A 20,639-nucleotide genomic window follows, 5' to 3' on the forward strand; every position below is an offset into this window, starting at 1 on the left:
TAAAGGTGAAGAAAAGAGAGGCTAGAAAAACAGAGCCAAGAATTACCTTTAGAATAGGCTGATGAACCATAATTTAGGTAGACCGAATCTGCTAGCTGAACATAAATTTATTGTTGCTAGTCGTATCCACTACATGTGCCATAAAGCTATCATTCCAATTCAAAAACAAATTCTTTGTGACATCTACTCTGACCTAAATAATTAATTAACTTGTCAAGCTCATTAAAAAAGGATAGGTTGAGAGTTTTCAACCTCTCATGAGAAAATATTGTTAATTAATTTTTAACCCAGTTTAAAAAGGTATACCTTAAAATATTACGGCTTGAAAAAAAATCTATTTTTTTATCTAAAAATCTTGATTTCAAAGATAATCAACACATTTTAATGGAGATCCATGAAAAAAGAAGCAAATTAACTGTCACTTCTTCCACCTTTGCCCAAAAACGAATGCCAATTAAACTCTTTCTAGTAGAAAACCTTTACGCACCAAGAAAGGGATTTTCCAATAATCAATTAAAACAACAAATAAGGATAAGTAGGGATATAATTAATTATGAGAAGACAGCAACACATGTTTACAAGCCATAAAACAAGCCGCAAAGTGATGCTACACACACATACTTACACAAAACTCAAAGGCAAAGATGCAACAGAAGACAAGACACAAAAAACATATGCAACTTATAGAAGGATGAAAAGGCCAAAGATGTGAAAAGGCACACAAAGTGAGCCTAACTCGGGTGTCAATACACAGCGGGATCGATTGACTACTGGTATTGGGAATTCCGCTGCTGCTATGATTAGCTATTCGCAAGATAACTGCGCGACGGGTTGTCTAAGGTTGAAGATTGAACGGATGGACGGTTAAGAGAATTGGGATGCGCACACGCTATTTTGTGGTCACGCACAATTTAACAATTTACAGTTACAATCAAAAAGGATAATAGGCGGATAAGCAAAGGCTTAAAGTCAAGGAACTGTGTGTGTGTGTGTGTAACAGAGCGAGAGAAGAAAGAGTGAGTGAAATAAAAACACTAGAAATATGAAAATTAGCATGAAATGATGAGCTGAGCTGCGGCATTTCCTTTCACACCAAATCATGCTGATTTTCCGCTTTCCAACCTGATCTCCCACAGCGTTGAAGTCCCTTGTGAAGTGATGCGAGTACTTAAAAGTAAATTTGTTAAATTTATCAAACAATTTAATTTATGAAAAGAAAACATTTATCGCCAGAACACCCCCAAGCAGGCAACTGCTGCGTTTGTGTGCATTTATAATGAAAAAAAACCACACACACACACACCAACAATCATTAGAGAATTTGCGATAGAACAAAAAAAAAAAATTCAAACAAAAAGCAATATATGAAAAAAAAAAAAAACAAATCGTCGTCTTAATTCCACCAACCGACGAGCAACAAACAATTGGAGTGCAAAATGCGCGCCGTCGCTGCTATCAACGACAGCAACTGTTAAGTGCACAGTGCACACTTAGCAGCAGTAGGAACCATAATACCAACAACAACTTTTGCATATTTTGTTGGAAGGCATGCATTGTATTGTTTTGTTGGCGTAAAAAAACAGCCAAACGCACAAAAACTCTTATCTCGCAAGTCATTCGGAAAAACGGCGTTTCCACAAAGTGGTACACGCAGAAACGTTGCGGCAAACGGACAGACATGCATTGTGGGATGTGCCAACAGCAGTAGCTTAGCTAGCGTACTGTGGGCAAAGCGTTACGATAAGGTGTTATGTCAGTTTGAAAAGTTGATTACTAGATAACAACTGTGAGGGGTGACATAATATCAACGGACATACTGTCAATTGATCTTATGATCACTTTTAATGGCTGCAAATTCAATTAAGTTATGATCATATGAAATGGTCACAACTTCAAGTTTCAAATGGTTACAATGCTAGCGGCATTGACATTATGACTATCTTGCTTTTCCGAAATTGTCATAAGTCAATTTCTTCAATGGGGCGATCGTATCCTGTATTCGCCATTGGATAGAGCTGTACCTCACAGATGGTTAAAAGGAAATCTCCGTAAGTAATATAACGAGATCCGGCCTTGGAATAGTTACGTGCCATCTATTGCAAAAGACGAAAGCACACTTGTAACGAATTATGCTTCTACCAACCTAGAATCATCCCCAGCATACAATGTAAATATCCTTCATGCGGAGCATCCACATATGACAAATGTGGAATGAGTGCCTTTAGCAGCAACCCATCTATGGTCCAATTCTGTTGAAACTGTTAATTTCTTTGGATTTCCACTTGAGAACTTTGATAACAACTCTTGAGTGGAATTATTCTGGAAGGAATTTCTGACCCGATTAGTTTCCTTTTGACTCTGGCAGCTTCATCATTGGGCACTTGTTGGTTTATGCCATTCTGGGAGCATTGATGGATTGCCTAGTGTCGGTAGCTCGTCCTATCCAAATATATCTAATATAACACATCGGCTGGTCCTGCATGTACGTTTTCATAGATCCACTTGCAGCACGAGAATTTTTTAGCTCAGGGTTAGCTTCGCATCAAGTTGCTCGCCTTGCTTTTATTCGTTTTGGATCCCTATCTGTCCATTTGGTATCACTGCCAGCGATATTGGTGATTCCAGATACTCATCGGAAAGAATCATTGAAATATTTTAAAGACATCCACGAGGTTGAACACTCCCTTCTTTTAGAGTGACATAAACACAAATTTTTAGGCCACTTTCAATGTGGTGTCGTATCACCAATGGGAAAGTGAGACTTTTAAGCTAAAGAGAAAAGAAAATTTAGATAAGCATAACCCGGATTTTATTTTCACTTACATATCGGCAATCGGCAGTGGTCGCAGATATATGGTAATCAGCGGTGCTCAAGAGATGCGTTCAGAATTAGTCCCCCTAAAAACCCAAACTGACGCGCCAAAACAACAACGTCATAAGCTACGCATTGACAACAAGTAGCGAGTTTGCAGTGAAACCCCGCCGGGTAAGGGGGCTTGGAATATACCCGCGATAGGTATGCCTGTCGTAAGAGGCGACTAAATACCAAATTGATTCAAGGGGTTGTGTAGCGCAACCCTTTTAAGTGATTTCCAGCGCAATATATAGCTGCTCAAACTCAATTGTCAACCTCACCTATCTGTGGCGAGGCTCTGGCGATCCCAAGTTCCTTATGGATCTAGGGGGTGGGAGGGCGGTATGGCCTAGAAAGTTTCATATGGTGATATCAAATCATTGCCGAGATGGTCGGGCTAGTACCTTAATGGTGCTTGTTACCAAAACGTACCGGATCTGCATCCGGGAAAAGACCATCAACATCGATAATACTCCCCAAGACCTCCGTGGAGTGTCCTTATCGCTACAACAACAACAACAATAGTTCGCAGTGAATGAACGCAGATCGCTTGCTGTACCGTTGGCATTGAGTATGGGCCATGGCAAAGCCAACGCAATTCAAACTATAATTTTCTGTGTAATTTCATAACGAAAATGCATGTTTCTGTAGTTAGAGATATGTTATAAAAGCACTCCCCAAAGGTTTGGGGGAGTGTTGCGTATGTGGCTAGTATTTTTCCGGATATGAAGGTGGTAGTATCCCGCCTACGATTGGAACGATTTTAAAGCTCCCTACCGAGCTAGATTTTTGTAGAACATGTACACGGGTTTGATGTTCACTAATTGAAAGAATTTGTTTCTAATTTTCTGATATTGCTTTGCCCAGGGCTTGAAACCAGGATCTTCGATGTGATAAGGGAAACACACTACCACCACACCACGGCAGAACTTTCATCTGAAGAAAATCTAATTTAAAATTACTTCCAGCAATTCTGAAAAGAAAGCAAATCTGAAATATGTTAACTTTTGCCCGAAAGGTTAGTCCTCGGTCCCATTGTGCAGCATAAAAATATGAGTAGCATACACAGACAGCTAAAAGCCGCATGTGCATGAGTGCGCGCACACGCTTCGAAAATTAAGCTAACAACTCAATTCTAGTCATATAAAAGTTGTTGTAACTGGGCAGCGGATCAACGCAGTGGGTGAGTGGGTGTGAGTTTCATGTGCTTTATTCGTTCTGAATTTTTGTTGTAATTGGTGTCTTAAATTTGGCCAAATTTACAAAAATTAATGTACTCAGTGACTAGTGTGGTCCTCGTATAATTTTTTTTTGTACTTCTAGTAAGTTTGTTTTTTTTTTTTCAAATTATTAGCGAAACCGTCAGCTAACGGTCGGCATTTTTCATAAACTTCCATGTAATCCCGCCTATGTATTTATGTATATACATATGTAGCTTAATTTGCCATAAAAAATCTGTAGGATATTCTAGTAATTGACAAGCAATGAAGCGGAAGCGGAAACAATATGGGGTGGTCAATATCAAATACATTTGAATATGTATGTATGCATGTAGACATGTATGTATGTTGGTAGTGTGCATTAGTGTGTGTGCTAGTATGACAATCTTTAGTATTTAGTTTATAATTGGTGTATCGAAAGTGTTTTTTGAAGTACGACGCAGCGGGTCACACTCGATTTGATAGCGTGAAAATGTGTGACGTTAAGCAGATGTTTATTTTTTATCGTCTCGAGATTTAATATTAATTGGAATATGAGAAATCGTGACAAATCTTGATCCTGAGTTTATATGTAGGTAGTTCGAAATTAGATATAGTGAGAACCAAATAGATAGACAAAAATTGGAGTACATTGAGCGATTGAAGGGAAACTAAAAATCTTACATACCAAGAATAAGACGTATTAGGTATTAGATACATATGTGACCCGGTCTATGAAAAGGTGGCTTATGACTCAAGAAAGAAATTGCGAGAAACAGCTGCTGACAGCTGCTTTTTTTGAGTCATAAGCCACCTTTTCATAGACCGGGTCGCATATATACAAAATTAATCCGGTAAGAAAATATTAACCCATCCACATAAATAAATAAATAAATGCAAGGCGCGATAAACTCCGAAGAGTTTTTAGGCCGAGCTTCGCTTCCAACGGGAGGCAGGACCCACATGTATTACGCCGGTACCGAACGACATCTGCAAATCAGATGAGTTTTCACTGAGAAGATTTTCATGGCATCAATACACTAGGAGTACTTGTCAAATCACTGCCGAGGGGCGACCCCGCTAAGAGAAACTTCCTGCTAATTGAAAAAAACGTGTTTCTAAAATTTTGATGCTGCTTTGCCCAGGGCGTGAACGCCATATTTTCGGTTGGATAGGTGGAGCACGCTACCACCACACCACGGCGGCCTGTGAACTTAACTACATTAATATTAACCCCAACGTAGGTAGCACAACCGCATGACGTGAGTATTTTTGCTTTGGTCGAGTCGTTGATTTGTTAAGCGTCGAGATTTAACCTGCTCAACTACAGAGAAAAACTCATCCTCCCTTCTTTCCTTAATTGGCGATTAAACGTTTAAGTGGTTATGCTGTGCCTACTGCCGCTAATTGGCAACACCAAGGGGATTTAAATCGTTTTCCACTTGCTCCTTCCAGCGGGGTAGAGGCTACCCACTTTCTCTGCTTCCATAGGCAGCTACTTGCTTAGCCGGAGCATCATCCTTTTCATACAGCTCATCGTTAAATGTTCTCAGTACTTGCCGTCGCTAATGCGTTGTGGTTCGTAAATCTTGTTGACCATCCCATTAGCTAAGAATAAATATTGTGAAAAAATAAATATACTACTTACGCAAGCATTAAAAACATCTTATGAGATGTTCTAGGCGTTCGCCGTGGTCTGGTGGTAGCGTGAGCCGCCTATCACACCGAATGTCCTGGGTTTAAGTCCTCGGCAAAGCAACACTGCAAATTTAGAAAAAAGTTGTTTCAATTGGAAAAAGGTTTTTCTTAGCGGTGTCACCCTTCGGCAGTGGTGTGGCAAACACTCCGAGTGTATTTCTGACATGAAAAGCTTCTCAGTGAAAATTCATCTGCTTGCAGATGCCGTTTGGAGTCGGCACAGTACATGTGGGACCTACATCACCAATATTTAGGAAAAATCAAGAAAAAAGGAGCAACACGTTAATTGTAAGAGAAACTCGGCCTAAAGTCTGTTCGGAACTTATCGCACGAGAACAAACTAGACAGTTCGTAAATAATACCCAAACACATAATCCCCAAATTCAAAACCCCCAAAATCAAAATCCCCAAAATCAAAATCTCCAAACACAAAATCCCAGTGCTATGATAAACATCATGACCGTGTAAAAAATAGCAATATATCTTTCCTCTTTCATTCATATTGTAACGAATTTGCTGCAAATCCTCTTATTTGCCCTTTTGCTAGGTTCGTATCGCTAAACTGTTGAATAAATAACTCCAATATTGAATAATGGAAAAATGGCCTTTATTAAAATACTTCACAATAACACTCAAACTGTGCAACGAATAGCTTAATAACCAAACTAATAGCTTAAAGGAAACTGACTTTCAAAATAATACTGCTATTGCTCGCTAGATATCATCTTAGTCGTGTATAAAATATATTCACGTTTTGGCAATACACATTTTTACATATCCATATATAGGACTGCTAGACGCTCTAATTCGAACAAGCTAACAGAAGCGTGTACTACGCAGAAGGACATCACCGTGGAGGTAGCCACGGTTATACAACACACCCGGACTTGGCATGACGTAGCCCAGGAAGCGTGACCGAAGGCCGCCTATGCAGAAAGTTGGTATGGACTATTAGCCTTTTTGGTCGCGGCGATTTTAAACCTAATTTGAATTTATTTCACACATAAAATGGGGATTTTGATTTTGGGGATTTTGATTTTGGGGATTTTGCTTTTTGGAATTTTGATTTGGGGATTTTGTTTTGGGGATTTTGATTTTGGGGATTTTTATTTTGGGGATTTTGTTTTGGGGATTTTGATTTTGGGGATAACGTGGTAGACATGTTCCATAGCAAATTATACAAAAAAGTATAAATAAATGAAAAATTTAATGCTGCCAAATATTTTTAAATTGTGCATATTAAGTCCCAATGTAGCCATAGGCTACCAGCCACTGAGACAAATGAGTCAAATGTTTTAATACAGCGTCATTTTGGATTAGTGATGGACGATATGGCTATTTTGAGCTATCAGTGAATATAGATATGGCTATTTTTTACAGCTATGGCGATCGCTTTCATTTATGTATCTTTGATAAGCGAATCTGAAATTATTTGTATACTTGGATATAAAAATTGAATGTTTAAGTTTGTTTACCGGAGTAGATTGAATGTTATACATTAATTTAATTTAGTATACAGAATATATGAACCAAAATTGGAATAAAAAGACGAAAATATGTACCTTTTATAGTAAACTTATGTAATGTGAAATTCTAATATGTTCAGTCTCGTATTACACTCAAAGAGATGAAACTAGCTGAAATAGATGTCTATGCATCTTTGTTTTATAAATTTTGCTAATTGAAAATGCTTTGATTTTTAAATGTAAGATGAATCAACCCGAAATAAATCTGTATATATAACACCATAAAAACATGATTTATTTACTATATTATACTACACCGATGTATTCAGAAATACTCCGTATGAATTTATTCTGAAAGTTGTATTTGGCTGCATAATATTTGTATAGTAAAGTGAATCAATTTTTAATGAAAAATACAGAGGAAAAATATATAAAATTCTTCAAACTATTATAAAAATATTCTTTAGCAGAAAATTAGCCACCCACTTCAATGCCCTAGAAATTAGCCGGAGAATTCAACCATATACAAACCATATGACAAAGCTTGAATTGCATTCTCCCAAAAAACTTAAATTTTGAGTTAATCTGTTTACAATAAGACGAGTGATATATGTTTCTATAATTCTTTTATTTTTCCATCAAAAACACAAATTTTATAAAACTGTTAACGCCTACAGCATAGAAGTATTAACTTATGAATAACACATGCATTAGTTTCATGTCCGAATCAGTTTTAGCAAGCGAAAAAATGCTATTGTTTCTTTGTTTAGGCCAACGTCCCATCTTATTTCTATACCCTCCTGTGTTTGCGATCCTTTTAAATTTTTATCGTATTCTATTCCTAGGCGCACAAGTGGACCAAAAACTATCTCGTATTGATAACCATCTCCATAACGCAATAGCACTTGTGATGGTTCAGTGTCTATACCTGGCTTCTCTAAATCCTGAAATGTTGCATCGATATTTTCCTTCCATAATTCCTCTAATTTGTTTATTTGTGCTGCTGATATTTGTCGTGCACGCCACTGCTCTTGCTCGGTAGGCATCTTAACCAACCACGGCAAAAACGAACGATCAGTTATAAGTGGCTTCCATTGTTCTTGATCCAAATTCATATACATTACGTACGCCACACGAGTAAAATTTTAGTACTGTTTCTCGAAGTGGACCTTCAGAATGTAGGGTGACTTCCCTATGTTTAGCCCTCACCGAAAGTTTTACAATTTTGGATCCAGATGTGCTTCCACGCCCATTGCAAAACCATTTTTTGCAATTATTGCACATCACTTCGTCGTCGAAATTGTGGTTGCACAAGTTTGCTTTGTTCCGTTCACCGTTTCCACAATTTCTCTGCACAAAAAGCATACTTTTTTCGCCCTTATTTACCACTATCTGTTGACGAGAAATTTTTTTTGGTTGTGCAGTTCTTAAGACAACTATCCCCATTTTTCGGTAATAGCTGGCAAACTTTTGTAAAAGTATATTTTTTCCAATTTTCGAGAAAATTATTCCTTTTTGTCGCCAATAAACTTTTTTACTCAGTCGGAAAGCAAAGCACACAGATGAGTAGTGATAAACGATCGATGATTGCATCCCCGCTATCAATATTAGTATTATAATTTCATGCCAAAGGAAAATCGCCAATCGCTATAATCGCTATTGGCGATATTCTGCCAGAGGTGATTGCCATTCAAAAGAATCGAATGAAGGAAAATCGCCAATCACTGATATTTTTGGATTGCAATAGCTATAGCTATTAGCGATTTGTCAATATCGGCGATGCAATCACCAATAGCGAAATATCGTTCCATCACTATTTTGGATACCCATTCACTCAGAAAAAAATTTCTCCCGATTGAAGAAAAATGGGAGTGAAATGGCACTTAAGAAATTTTTTCCTCATTCCCATGGCCAAATTTCTTTAAAATGAAGAAAAATTTTTCAAATTGAGGAATTTTTCCTCATTTTGAAGAAATTTTGGTCATGCGAAGAGGAAAAAAAATCTTAAGTGCCATTTCATTCAAGTTTTTTCTGAGTGTTGTTATTAACAAAAGTCATAGTAAGATATTTTTCTACAGATGGTTATTAATTTGTCAAGGAGTGGGTTAAAAAAGGCTACCAATGGTTTACTGAAATATGCATTACCTGATTTTTTTTTTTAAAGTTGACATGTGCAATTTCAAGAAAACGGCTTAACATATGTATGTATGTAGTCCTTTCAAAATCAAATTTAAACACGACTTGTTTTAACGAAAACTTCACCTCACCTTTTTTTCGTATACCACGCTATTGTTCACCACGTGGTATAACAGTTTCATATTTACAACATTGGCTATTATACGCTAGGTGACGCTGCTAGCTCTTTTCGTTTACTTCGTGTGCTGCAAACATCAATAGAGATGTACATACATATATGGCAATAAAAGTATAATAAAATAAAAACTGTTTAAAGTAAATAAATTTGGTGTATATACATAAAATTAATAATTGCAAAGGTAAATGCATTTTTGCTGGAATAAATTTCTTCCGAAGTCTTTTGATGTTATTTATGTATGTACCTATTCTTCGGTTTAGACACGTGGTTTTTAGCATGGTAAGCAAGCAAAGTCATATCAAAATAAGATGTTTTTGTTGTTGCTGTAGCGATAGAGCCACTACCCAAAGGAAGTGTTATCGATGTTGATGGTCATTTGCCGGATATCGATCCAGTATGTTTCAGTAACAAGCACGATTAAGCTGGAGACATTGGTGCTTTATCGGTAACCGTATCGGTAACCTTATAACACCTGATTCGACCAAACTTATGAGAATCAATGCAATCGATTATTGGTGCCGCTAAGGTCGTAACCGTATCGTAGCCAACCAATTGGGTTTTGGTTTACCGTCGTAACGATAAACAGCTGATTACGTTAGGGATACGGATACAGCGATACGACATACGGCACCAATGACTCCGGCTTTAAGGTATAAGCCAGACCATCTCGGGAACGATTTCATATGACCACATTGAAACTTCTAGGCCATACGGCCCCCACCTCCCAGTTCCATGAGGAACTTTGGATGGCCAGAGCCTCGGCTGCTAAGGAAACAGCACTTTAAAAAGTACCAATTATGATCTACATGCATCCTAACAGACATCTGATTGAAGAGGCCCCACCATCCAGTGGCATAATGAGTCATCTCCCCAAGCACTATGAAGAAATCCGGCGCAAAAGAATTTAGTCGTTTGAACCTGGCGAGCATAAACAGCCTCGTCCACAAGGAGTCAGCAAAAAGCTATGCCGACAAATACCCAAAACTCGCTGTTGAGGAAAGCAGATTTGGCAGGGATATGCACGTCACTCCAGCTAAACATGGATTTGGATACTGCAAAATGTTAATGGAAAATCAGAAAAATTAGCGTCACGTAATGTGGGGTCCACTTCGACAAGCCAGTTAAAACTTACCTAACCTAACCATTAATGGCACACCAGATTGTACATCATTATCATTATAATACGGTCCTGTAAAGAAGTTCCTAGCAGTAAGTAATCATTTTCTCGATAGGTTTTTAATCGGGTTTGGCAGTGACCTATTTTTTTATCGAGGTCAAAAGGGCCCGAGGAAGAAATATTTGGAAGCACGAGCCTGCAATGCACAAGTAAATCTCAGAACCTGCTCAGTATTCAGTAAATGGTAGGAGCGGGGCAGGATGACAACGAATTACAGGGAGGGGATGAAAAGACGAAAATCAAACCCAAGGGGTAGGAAAAGGAGAAAGGAGCAGGAGATTAGGGGATAATTAAGGAAGCAGTCAAAGAGGTAGAGCAAGGTAATGGGAGAGGAGATAAAGGGGATGTGAATAGAGTGGAAGATCAAGAAGAAGAAAATTGAACAGTGGAAGTAAGAGCAAGAGGATAAATACAAAACAAAAAAAAAACAAATGAAAGAAACTGACAGCTCGAAATATTTTACACTTATTAGAATAACTTTAGAATTACTTTTATATTAGACTCATCCGCTAATATTTATAGACTAGCTTATGCCCGTGGGTTTTACCCCAAATTTCTATAAGAATATGTCGGCTACGCGTAATTGACCGTGGGTGAAACATGAGTTGGTAAAGATCGACTTCTGCTACAGCTAATGACTGTTGTTGTATGATACATTCATATTTGTAACAGAATGCCCCTCGCGTAGGTGAGGTTGACAATTGAGTTGCAGAAGCCCTGAAGCTATAAAGAATTGTGTTGCGCTTATCAATCCCTTGAATCCTAGCTAATGACCGTCGTTGTGCTTCATTGATAGTGATAGGAAATTGGAGGTATTTAAAATTGAAAAGGCATATCTATCGAAATTTTCCGATAAAATGAATGGCTTCAATGACATTCGTAAAAGTTTTGTGATGAAAAGCCTTGTTCCACTACATAAGCGCGGAGAATCCAAATAACGAAGCATAAATATTGTAACGAACTTACTGAAACTCCACTCATTTTACACCTTCTACTAACTTTCGCATCGTTAAACTGTTGAATAAATAACTCTAATATTCAATAATGCAAAAATGGCCTTTATTAGACTACTTTGATAGTACTTCACAATAACACTTACACTTCGCAACAAATAGCGTGCTTAAATCAAATTGATCGTCGTGCCTCCACTGTTGCTGCTTTTATACTGCGCGGTTTCCTCGTTGACATATTTCTAGGCGCTTCTATTTCCAGAACTTACTAGTTAGTTATCAGCTATAAAATTACTTAGCTGTAACTACAGATGCACGATTTTATAGCTTCTCTCATTGCATACTTTCGAGAGTATCTCAGATATATGCATGTGGTTGTGCGTTGCTTCTCCGCTGCGTGTACGTACATATGTGTAGACATAATGATTGATTCGTTTATGTAGATACAAGTGACTATCTGCTTTATTGTTGTTGTAACTTCATTGTGTGAGTATCACTTAGTGTCACTAATATTCGTCACAATATTATGGACCCTTTTTCAAGGATCAATCGATGAGGAGGAATTCCTGATGGCTCAAAAGGGTTAAGAAACTCAACCGGATATACACAGCTTGGAATTCTTCCACGACACGACTGAGTTAATATAGTGATGAGTTGCCTTGGTCCCAATGATATTAACATCCTCATTTTAAGGTGCCAAAAATGCCCTTCCTCGAAGCCATTTATAGTTTGTAAAGATAGATTCAATATTTGAAAAAAACTTAGTTACTTAGTTGGCGCTTAACTATTTAAACGGTTATGCGCGTACAACAAGGCGCGCCCGCCAGTCGCTCCTTCTCTCTGCCAACCTGGAAAAAACATTAGCTAATAAAGCTTCAGGTGATGTCATAATTTCGCAAAAACTTGAAGGAAAATAAATCAAATGTGATAGTAAAGAAATAGGAATTTTACCATAATCAATTTCAAGAGGTTGTTTAGCAAAAGCTGCTGTTGAAGTGTTTCCGCCGAAATGCACCCTCATATTTCTAAAGAGAATAAATTTTTGTACGTAAAGCCATTGATAGACGAAAAAGCACGCATTCACTTCATCTGCGACTATTCCAGCAAGTAAGAGGAAAGCACCACGCTTGGAATGATATTACACCTCAAATCCTTAAGGGTTCGGTCTAGAACTTGCAGCGACTGTTTATGAATCATGATGCACTCATCCCACACATTCACTTTGGCCTGACCGTTTCCTTATGTTGCACATCGGTGTATTAGGTGTTTGCAGACAGTGGTAATTTAAATGCGGAATGAGCTGTACGTACACCATATTAAGGGTATCCGCGGTACCTAAGGAAGCAACTGCCATAGTGATTTCTCTTTTTGCTCTTACATCTACTAATATCAAATTTAGCACAAAGTGTTAGGGATTGATCTCATATAACTGTTTACTGAGTTTCAATGTTCTAGCATGAATACCTTCAGAGTTATGCCGTACCAAATATTCCATTTGTATGGGAGGTGACACGCCTTATATATCGAAATTATTTTTAGAGTCCGAGCATCCTTCGAAGGTTTCTTGGTGCAAATTTGGTTGTGATCGATCTATCCGTTTAGAACGCAACCCGATCAAGACCTACACATATATATAATTTGAATTTTATATATATAGACTTTTTGTTATTTTTATAAAATATGCCATTTGAAAAAGTTTTCCTACATATTTATTGTCTTTACAGGTTATTGCTCGTCCACATTTCCGCGGTTGGTTGGAACCATCGCATGATGTTTCAACGTGGTTGCGTAAAATACGAGCAGTAGACGGCGATGGAGAGGCTAATCTAAAGAATTTCCTGGTGGCAGGATATGTAAGTCCAACTTCAACTATTTATTTCATTACAAATTTTTAAATACAATTGATCTTCCTTTGAATACTTATAGCTTTGGTATGAAACAAATCGTGATATAAATGCCGGCGAAGAAATCACAATCGATGGACGGCCGCGCACACCCATACACTTAAACGATGGCTTCATCAATGGAGCGGATGCGGGAGCATTGGGTACAGCGGTTGGATCGCTGCATGCTGATGATAAGAGTGAACGTGATAATGGTGAGTGATAAGAAAATATTTGGCATTTTCAAAGACTACGTTGAGAGAGAGAAAAGGGAGGGATCAAAATTAATTTCTCGCATACTTATTAGGCAGTTAGGATCTGTTTTTTTATCTCTTCTTTTGTATGAGTACATCTATGTCATGTTCATTTATTTTTCGCTTTATTTGACTATTATACACGCCGTCAATCTTATCGCGATGCTGCAGCCAGCGATCCTCGCAAATAGGAAATGAGCAGCTGCAGCGAGATTAAAACATATACAGCATACAAATGTATGTACATACATACAAGTTTTTAATACAATGTATGTTAAAGTCAATGAAAAAAAATTATGCATTCTTTGTTGTTGTGGTTGATTGTAGGCAATGTTTGTGCTTAGCAAATATCATTGGCGATTAGTGAGCGCAAACATGCAATTGATAGCGAGCAATAAGCGTGACTTGCCACATGGCATGTGTGTTGTTGTTTTTATGGCTTTGGCAATGCATATTTATGTGTTTGTGTGTGTATTTATAGACTTTCAGGGATATGCGTTCATTAGCGTGCGTCTTAAATTTTTGACAGCATTAAATTTGTAGCAACAACACCAACGCGAGTCACTGAATTGCTCCTTCAGAGACAGCAAATACCACAATATGCCGCTTACTTTCTTCTAACCAATGAATCATGACAATTGTGAGCATTGACTCTCCCTCCACCTGAATCTCCCACGGGCGTCGGTTGATAAATTCGTCTTCACAGCGGAGGCTTTGGGCTCTCTACGTTACACTATCTTTATATCTGAGTAAAGCTTATACAGTTTATCATCATACCTCCTTCGATACTCGCCGTTGGCATCACGGATAGGGCCACATAAATCTTCCAGACCACATTTCCCCCGAACACTTCAAGGACCATCTCATCTTTTCTCAACACCGTTCATAATTACTAGGACAGGTATGATGAGCGACTTGTAAAGCGTGATTTTTGTTCGTCGAAAGAAAACTTTACTTCTCAATTGCCTACTCAATCCAAAGTAGCACTCCGTTTGATTTCAAAGCTACTTTGTTTGGACTAGACGAGGTCCTTAACAATCTCAAACTTAACTTAATCAACGGTAACGTGGCTGCCAAGGGGCGAATGCGCCGAGTTTTTCTTGGATGACAACAAGAACTTTGTCTGTTCCTCATTTATCGCAGGATCAGTTTTTTTGACTATTTATCCAATCCAGAGAAGGCAGAACCTACACTGAAAGAAATGGTGCTGGTAAAATCAACAAATCGGTTCTGTTGTTCTTGACTTAACAGAGATTCGGTGAAATTGATCGAATTATGGTCAATTCGACGGAGTTCTTTGTCAAGCGAACAAATTAGTTTAGTCATTTCAACAGAAGAGAAATTGTTGCTCTTAAGTTAACAAAATTCTGTAAAATTGACAGATTCCTAATCAATCTAGCTGATTTTTATGTTAACACAACTGGTCATTTCAACAGCGATCAACAGTCAATACATGAGCAAATTTCAAAAAGAATTTTACGCTCACTGCGCTCTCTACTTTGTACTTATGTATGCTGTGTACTATATTATGCACATATTTACGTATGTATGTATATGGCGGCCGCCGTGGCGTGATGGTAGCGTGCTTCGCCTACCACACCGAAGACCCTGGATTCACACCACGGGCCAAGCAACATAAACATTTTAGAAATAAGGTCTTTCAATTAGAAGAAAATTTTCCTTAGTGAGGTCGCCCCTCGGCACTGTTCGGCAAGCACTCCGAGTGTATTTCTGCCATGAAAACATCTCAGTGAAAACTCATCTGCCTTGCAAATGCTGCAACATAGGTACTTTCGTACAAAGCTGTCGTAACAACTTTTTTTGTTCATTTGACTACTAAAATGGTCAATTACGAATCAACGATTTGTGCGCAGTTGATTCAACATCTTGTTGCAATGGATAAAAATTGACAGAAATTTCGGTTGAATTAACCTATATTTCGGTTGATTTTACCAGTATTTTTCTTTCAGTGTACAGCGCGTTTGTTAAGGCCAATGATATCAATATCATCAGCATACGCCAGTACTTGTACGTTTTTATCATAGATTGTACCATCGCGGCTTAGATCTGTTGCTCGAATTATCTTCACCAGCGTAGGGTTAGAGTAATCGCGCGAGACGAAGTTGCCCTGTCTGAAACTTCGCTTGGTTTCGAATGGCTTCCCAAATCCTTCCCAAACCTTACGGAGCGAAGTTAAACTCTTATATAGCATCATACAAACAACTCATATTCACGCTGTCAAATACTGCTTTTAAGTCAACCAAATGATGGTACGGTTCGATTCTCTTATCTTGACTCCGCTTCGAGATCTGGAGTATCGTTCAGACCTGATAAGGTCCAATGAGTTCGTTGACTTTGGGCTTCAGTATTTTACGCTATATAGAATCTTATGTGCGATATTAAGCAAGTTGATTTCGCGGTAATTGGCGCGGTTTATGGGACCACCTTTCTTGTGGATTGGGCAGAGCACATTTAAATTCCAATCTGAAGGTATGCGCTCGTCCGACCAAATTTTGCATAGGAGTTGATGTATACTCCTTACCAACTCTTCGTCTCCGTGACTGAACAGCCCGCCGCCTTGTTATTCTTCAAGCGGGTTATTGTCATTCTCTCTTCGTCACAATTGGATGCTGGAACGAACTTTCCGCCATCAGCTATCATTGTATCGGTTTCGTGTTCCCTCTCGCATGCTAGAAATGAGAAGAAGTGTTCCTTTCACAACTTAAGCACATTTTGTATACCAGTTTCCAGGTCGCCATTATCATTCCTGCAGGAATCTGCAGAAATTTTAAATCCTGCCGTCAACCACCGAATTATTATTTATTATTATTTATATTTCGGCCCTTATTCCTATCAGCCAGGATTTGAAGCTCCAATAAACCGCGTGTTGCCGCGCCCGCATGCACTGTGGCCCTATATCAATATTACCAATTGTTTTTGCGGGCTCGCTGGAAACCTACATACGGTGTCAACAGCGGCTGTGCGTAATGATATAGAATTTCGCTTCCACTGATCGGCTACATCGTCAAGTCGATGTTTGGCTTTTCAACGGCAAACTGTTCTTTCGTCATTGCGCGCACTATTTGCGATGAACAGGTAGGCTGCCCTAAGGTATTGTTCCGAGTAGATATTTGGACCTCAAAGAGTGCGCACATACAGGATACTGGAACGATGCCTGCCGTCCAATCACGACGCAATCTTTTGTTCGTTCGAGTTTTTCGATCAGGCGTCAGCCAAGTACCTTTTCAAGCTAGAACCTGGTACTTCAGATTACCATATTTCGAGCCAGGGCAAAATCAATCAGCCTCAACTTAAAGTCGGCCTGCATGATTTTAATATCATGGCGGAGGCAGTCATCGTATAATTTTTCTATACCCCCATGATTCCTATCTAGGGTTAGTGTCAGCCTTTGCCTTGAGAAGGACATCAACCAACCAAAACAACCGAAATCTTTTCCTAAAAGAGTTCGGAAACATCAGGTTAATACATGCCCATAAATTAGGATTTTTAAAATTATAGTCCATTAACGACAGTTACCAACTGCATTTTTATACCCAGCTGTACTTGTACACAGGGTATTATAACTTTGATTGGATAACGGTTGGTTGTACTTGGTTGCACAGGTACAAAGGAATCGAGATAGATATAGACTTCCATATATCAAAATCATCAGTATCGAAAAAAAATTTCATGGAGCCATGTCCGTCCGTCCGTCTGCCCGTTAACACGATAACTTGAGTAAATATTGAGATATCTTCACCAAATTTTGTACACGAGCTTATCTGGGCCCAGAATAGATTGGTATTGAAAATGAGCGAAAGCGGATGATAACCACGCCCACTTTTTATATATATAAAATTTTGGAAAACACAAAAAACCTGATTATTTAGTAAATAATACACCTAGAATGTTGAAATTTGACGTGTGGACTGACATTGAGACTCTTGATAATTTTTGAAAAAAATTGTTTAAATGGGCGTGGCACCGCCCACTTGTGATAAAATCAATTTTACAAATATTATTAATCATAAATCAAGAATCGTTAAACCTATCGTAAAAAAATTCGGCAGAGAGGTTGCTTTTACTATAAAGAATGCTTTGAAGAAAAATTAAGGAAATCGGTTAAGGACCACGCCCAATTTTATATAAAAGATGTTTAAAAGGATCGTGGACGAATAAAATAAGCCATATCTTTGCAAAAAGAGCTTTATATCAATGGTATTTCATTTCCCAAGTGGATTTATAACAATAGATAGCAAAACCGCTCCTTTTATGACTAAGCAATTTTCTATGTTTCGGGAGCCATAACTCGAAGAAAAATTTTTTCAGAATAGAACTATATCTATATGTATTATTGAGCAGCCTTGTATGTAAAACTATTAAGCACATAAAACAAACAACAACAGCATGTCAAGTATACAGCTGGGTATGTAATGTTTGGTTTCACCCGAACTTAGACTTCCTTACTTATTTTTTTTTTTTTTTCAAAATACTCCTAAATATCTTATGAAGGGAAACAATAAAAGATGTGGTGCAATCCTTTATTGGTTATTTTCGTAGGATATTGAGTTTGTACGGAAAATTTCGGGTTGGCTGGTAAAGCCTCTTCGGACTAAAAATGACTTAGCAAACTCTTCGGAGGCAGTCAAGGACACCCTAGTATATATAGATATGTGCGCATGTATCTGCTCATATAAATATGTAGTTGATTAAACAATTACTTGCATTATTATTCACACGTTGTACAATAGTGCTCATGTCATGTGATAGAAGCTGGCTGCCAGCTTTATTACTTGCTGATCCTGGCTGAAGCCTGATTGTCAAATATTACCGAGCGATGAGGGTGCTAGCAGAAGGGTGTTGTTTGATTGTCATTTCGACTGTTGTTTTCCTCTGATAAACATCATAAGTAGATATGTAGTAGCTCAAAGAAGCAGTGAGCACAACAACAATAACTACATATCTATGTTATTAAATATTAATAACAATGTGAGAATAATTATGTGACGTTACGCGCCATTCGTTGATTATTTGCGGCATTTTCAATTTCAATTTACACTTTCAAAAATCATCAGCTATAAAAATCATTTAAGTATGTTCATATTTGACCCCGCGCTTAACGTCACACTCACCCTTTTGTAACGAGTTTGCATTTGCGCATGCGCGACGACGCCTATCATTTGCTTGCTGCTATTCATATTCACCGGCAAGCTTCGTTGACTACTGACTGCCGCATGCATTATAAGGCGACCGCATATGTTTTCATTTGTTATTAAAATGTTTGATAATTCCATTAAGGCCAGCAACACATCACATTACAATAACAACAACAACAGCAGCAGCATTTATGCTAACAACCACCATTGATGCCACATTACAGCATCATTGCAATCAGTTAGGCTGATAGTCCAAAGCCAGTCAGACTGGATTCTATGCATAGAGCGAGATGCGCTTAAGTTTGGGTGGTGTGGCGCGCATAGCCGTGCTAGGAGTGTTGACAATTTTTAGACGGCCTCTCTTTTTTTTTGTGTAGATATGTTTGTTGTTTGTGCACGATGTAGTAGCGAGTAGCGATTATTATTAGTGGCAATGCGTCGACAATGTCCCCTCATCAGCGGCCTCATCATTGCAAATAGGCTGAAAACATGGCATACGCTCAATTGAATCATAATCCGGGTATTCGTAACATTCATATTTTAATGTTTGTTTGATTTTTTGTCGTTAATATTTATATTTACATGAACGAGAACGCTTGGATTTGAGGCATCTTAAGCGAGGTGTAGGTACTGTGGGTTGCAAGAGCTTAAATATTTTTTTTTTTGAAGTTAGCATTTGCTGGATGATGTTGATTATTTAACTAGGTTGAAGCTACTTCTACCAATCGTTGACATTCATAGTGCCCACTTTTATGCAAACTTACGTAAAAACTGAGCCTATAGCAATACAATTCTGGTTCTACGTTGAAACTAACTCCAATACAAATAAATCAGCCTGCCGTACTGCACTTGAGTCCAGATTACATCCCTCTGTGGTGGCATATTTCGACATACGAACATCCATCGGATGCTAAAATCTGCTTTTCTAGAGTTATATCGAACTTTCTTTTGTCGAGGAGGGTGACAAAGACCAGTAGAAGGCAAACAACTAGTAACACAAGTACATATTAAAAGGTGAAGGCAAAAATAAGGGCGAAGTCAAATTATTTGGGAAGCAGACCAAGAGAAGGTGAAATATGAAGATGACGGCAAGTAATAAGATGAAGACGAAGGCTAGGAGAAAGACGAAGACAGATGTAAATACGAAGGAAAAGTATAAAGTTAATGACGGGAATAAAGAAGAAGGAGATAAAGACGAAGGCCAAGAAAAATAAAGAAAAAAATATGAGGGCGATGATGTGGAAGATAAACCAGAAAACCGTGAGAAAAAAATTCATATAAAGATGGAGATAGAGACAAACCAAGGCGAATTCATTACAGGTGGTGTCATCCCATCAGCTGATTGCTTCTTCTTGATAATTTTCCAATCAAAGCCTTGTACAACAAAATGTCAGTTAATCGATTAAAATTTTATTTTGACTTCACATTCTTCAGTACGGCGAATTGGTTGAATTCGCTTTGCCATCACCTGGTATGGATTCGCCTTGAGACGAACGTAACACGAAATCGAAGACAAAGCAAATACGAAAGCGATTGTGAAGACGGCCACAACATTTAAACTAAGAAGAGCAGAAAGATGAAGACAAAGAGAAAATCGAAGGCAAATGTTAAGTCGAATACCAAGGCCAATCCATACCAGGTGGTGGCAAAGCGAATTCAATCAATTCGCCGTGCAGAAAAATGTCAAG

The 20,639-nt window shown here is 38.2% G+C and overlaps 1 protein-coding gene across 2 annotated transcripts in view; it reads left to right on the forward strand.

Annotated features, from left to right (window-relative positions):
- Positions 1–20,639, forward strand: part of ham (hamlet) — a 204,429-nt gene that overhangs the window by 98,555 nt on the left and 85,235 nt on the right. For both annotated transcript variants that reach the window (XM_067767134.1, XM_067767135.1), the window contains exons 3-4: positions 13,383–13,511; positions 13,585–13,756. In XM_067767134.1, the coding sequence (XP_067623235.1) occupies positions 13,383–13,511; positions 13,585–13,756 (301 nt within the window). The remainder of the gene's footprint in view (positions 1–13,382; positions 13,512–13,584; positions 13,757–20,639) is intronic.

Source organism: Eurosta solidaginis, chromosome 2 (genome assembly GCF_040869045.1).
Source record: "Eurosta solidaginis isolate ZX-2024a chromosome 2, ASM4086904v1, whole genome shotgun sequence".
Classification (NCBI taxonomy): Eukaryota; Metazoa; Arthropoda; class Insecta; order Diptera; family Tephritidae; genus Eurosta; species Eurosta solidaginis.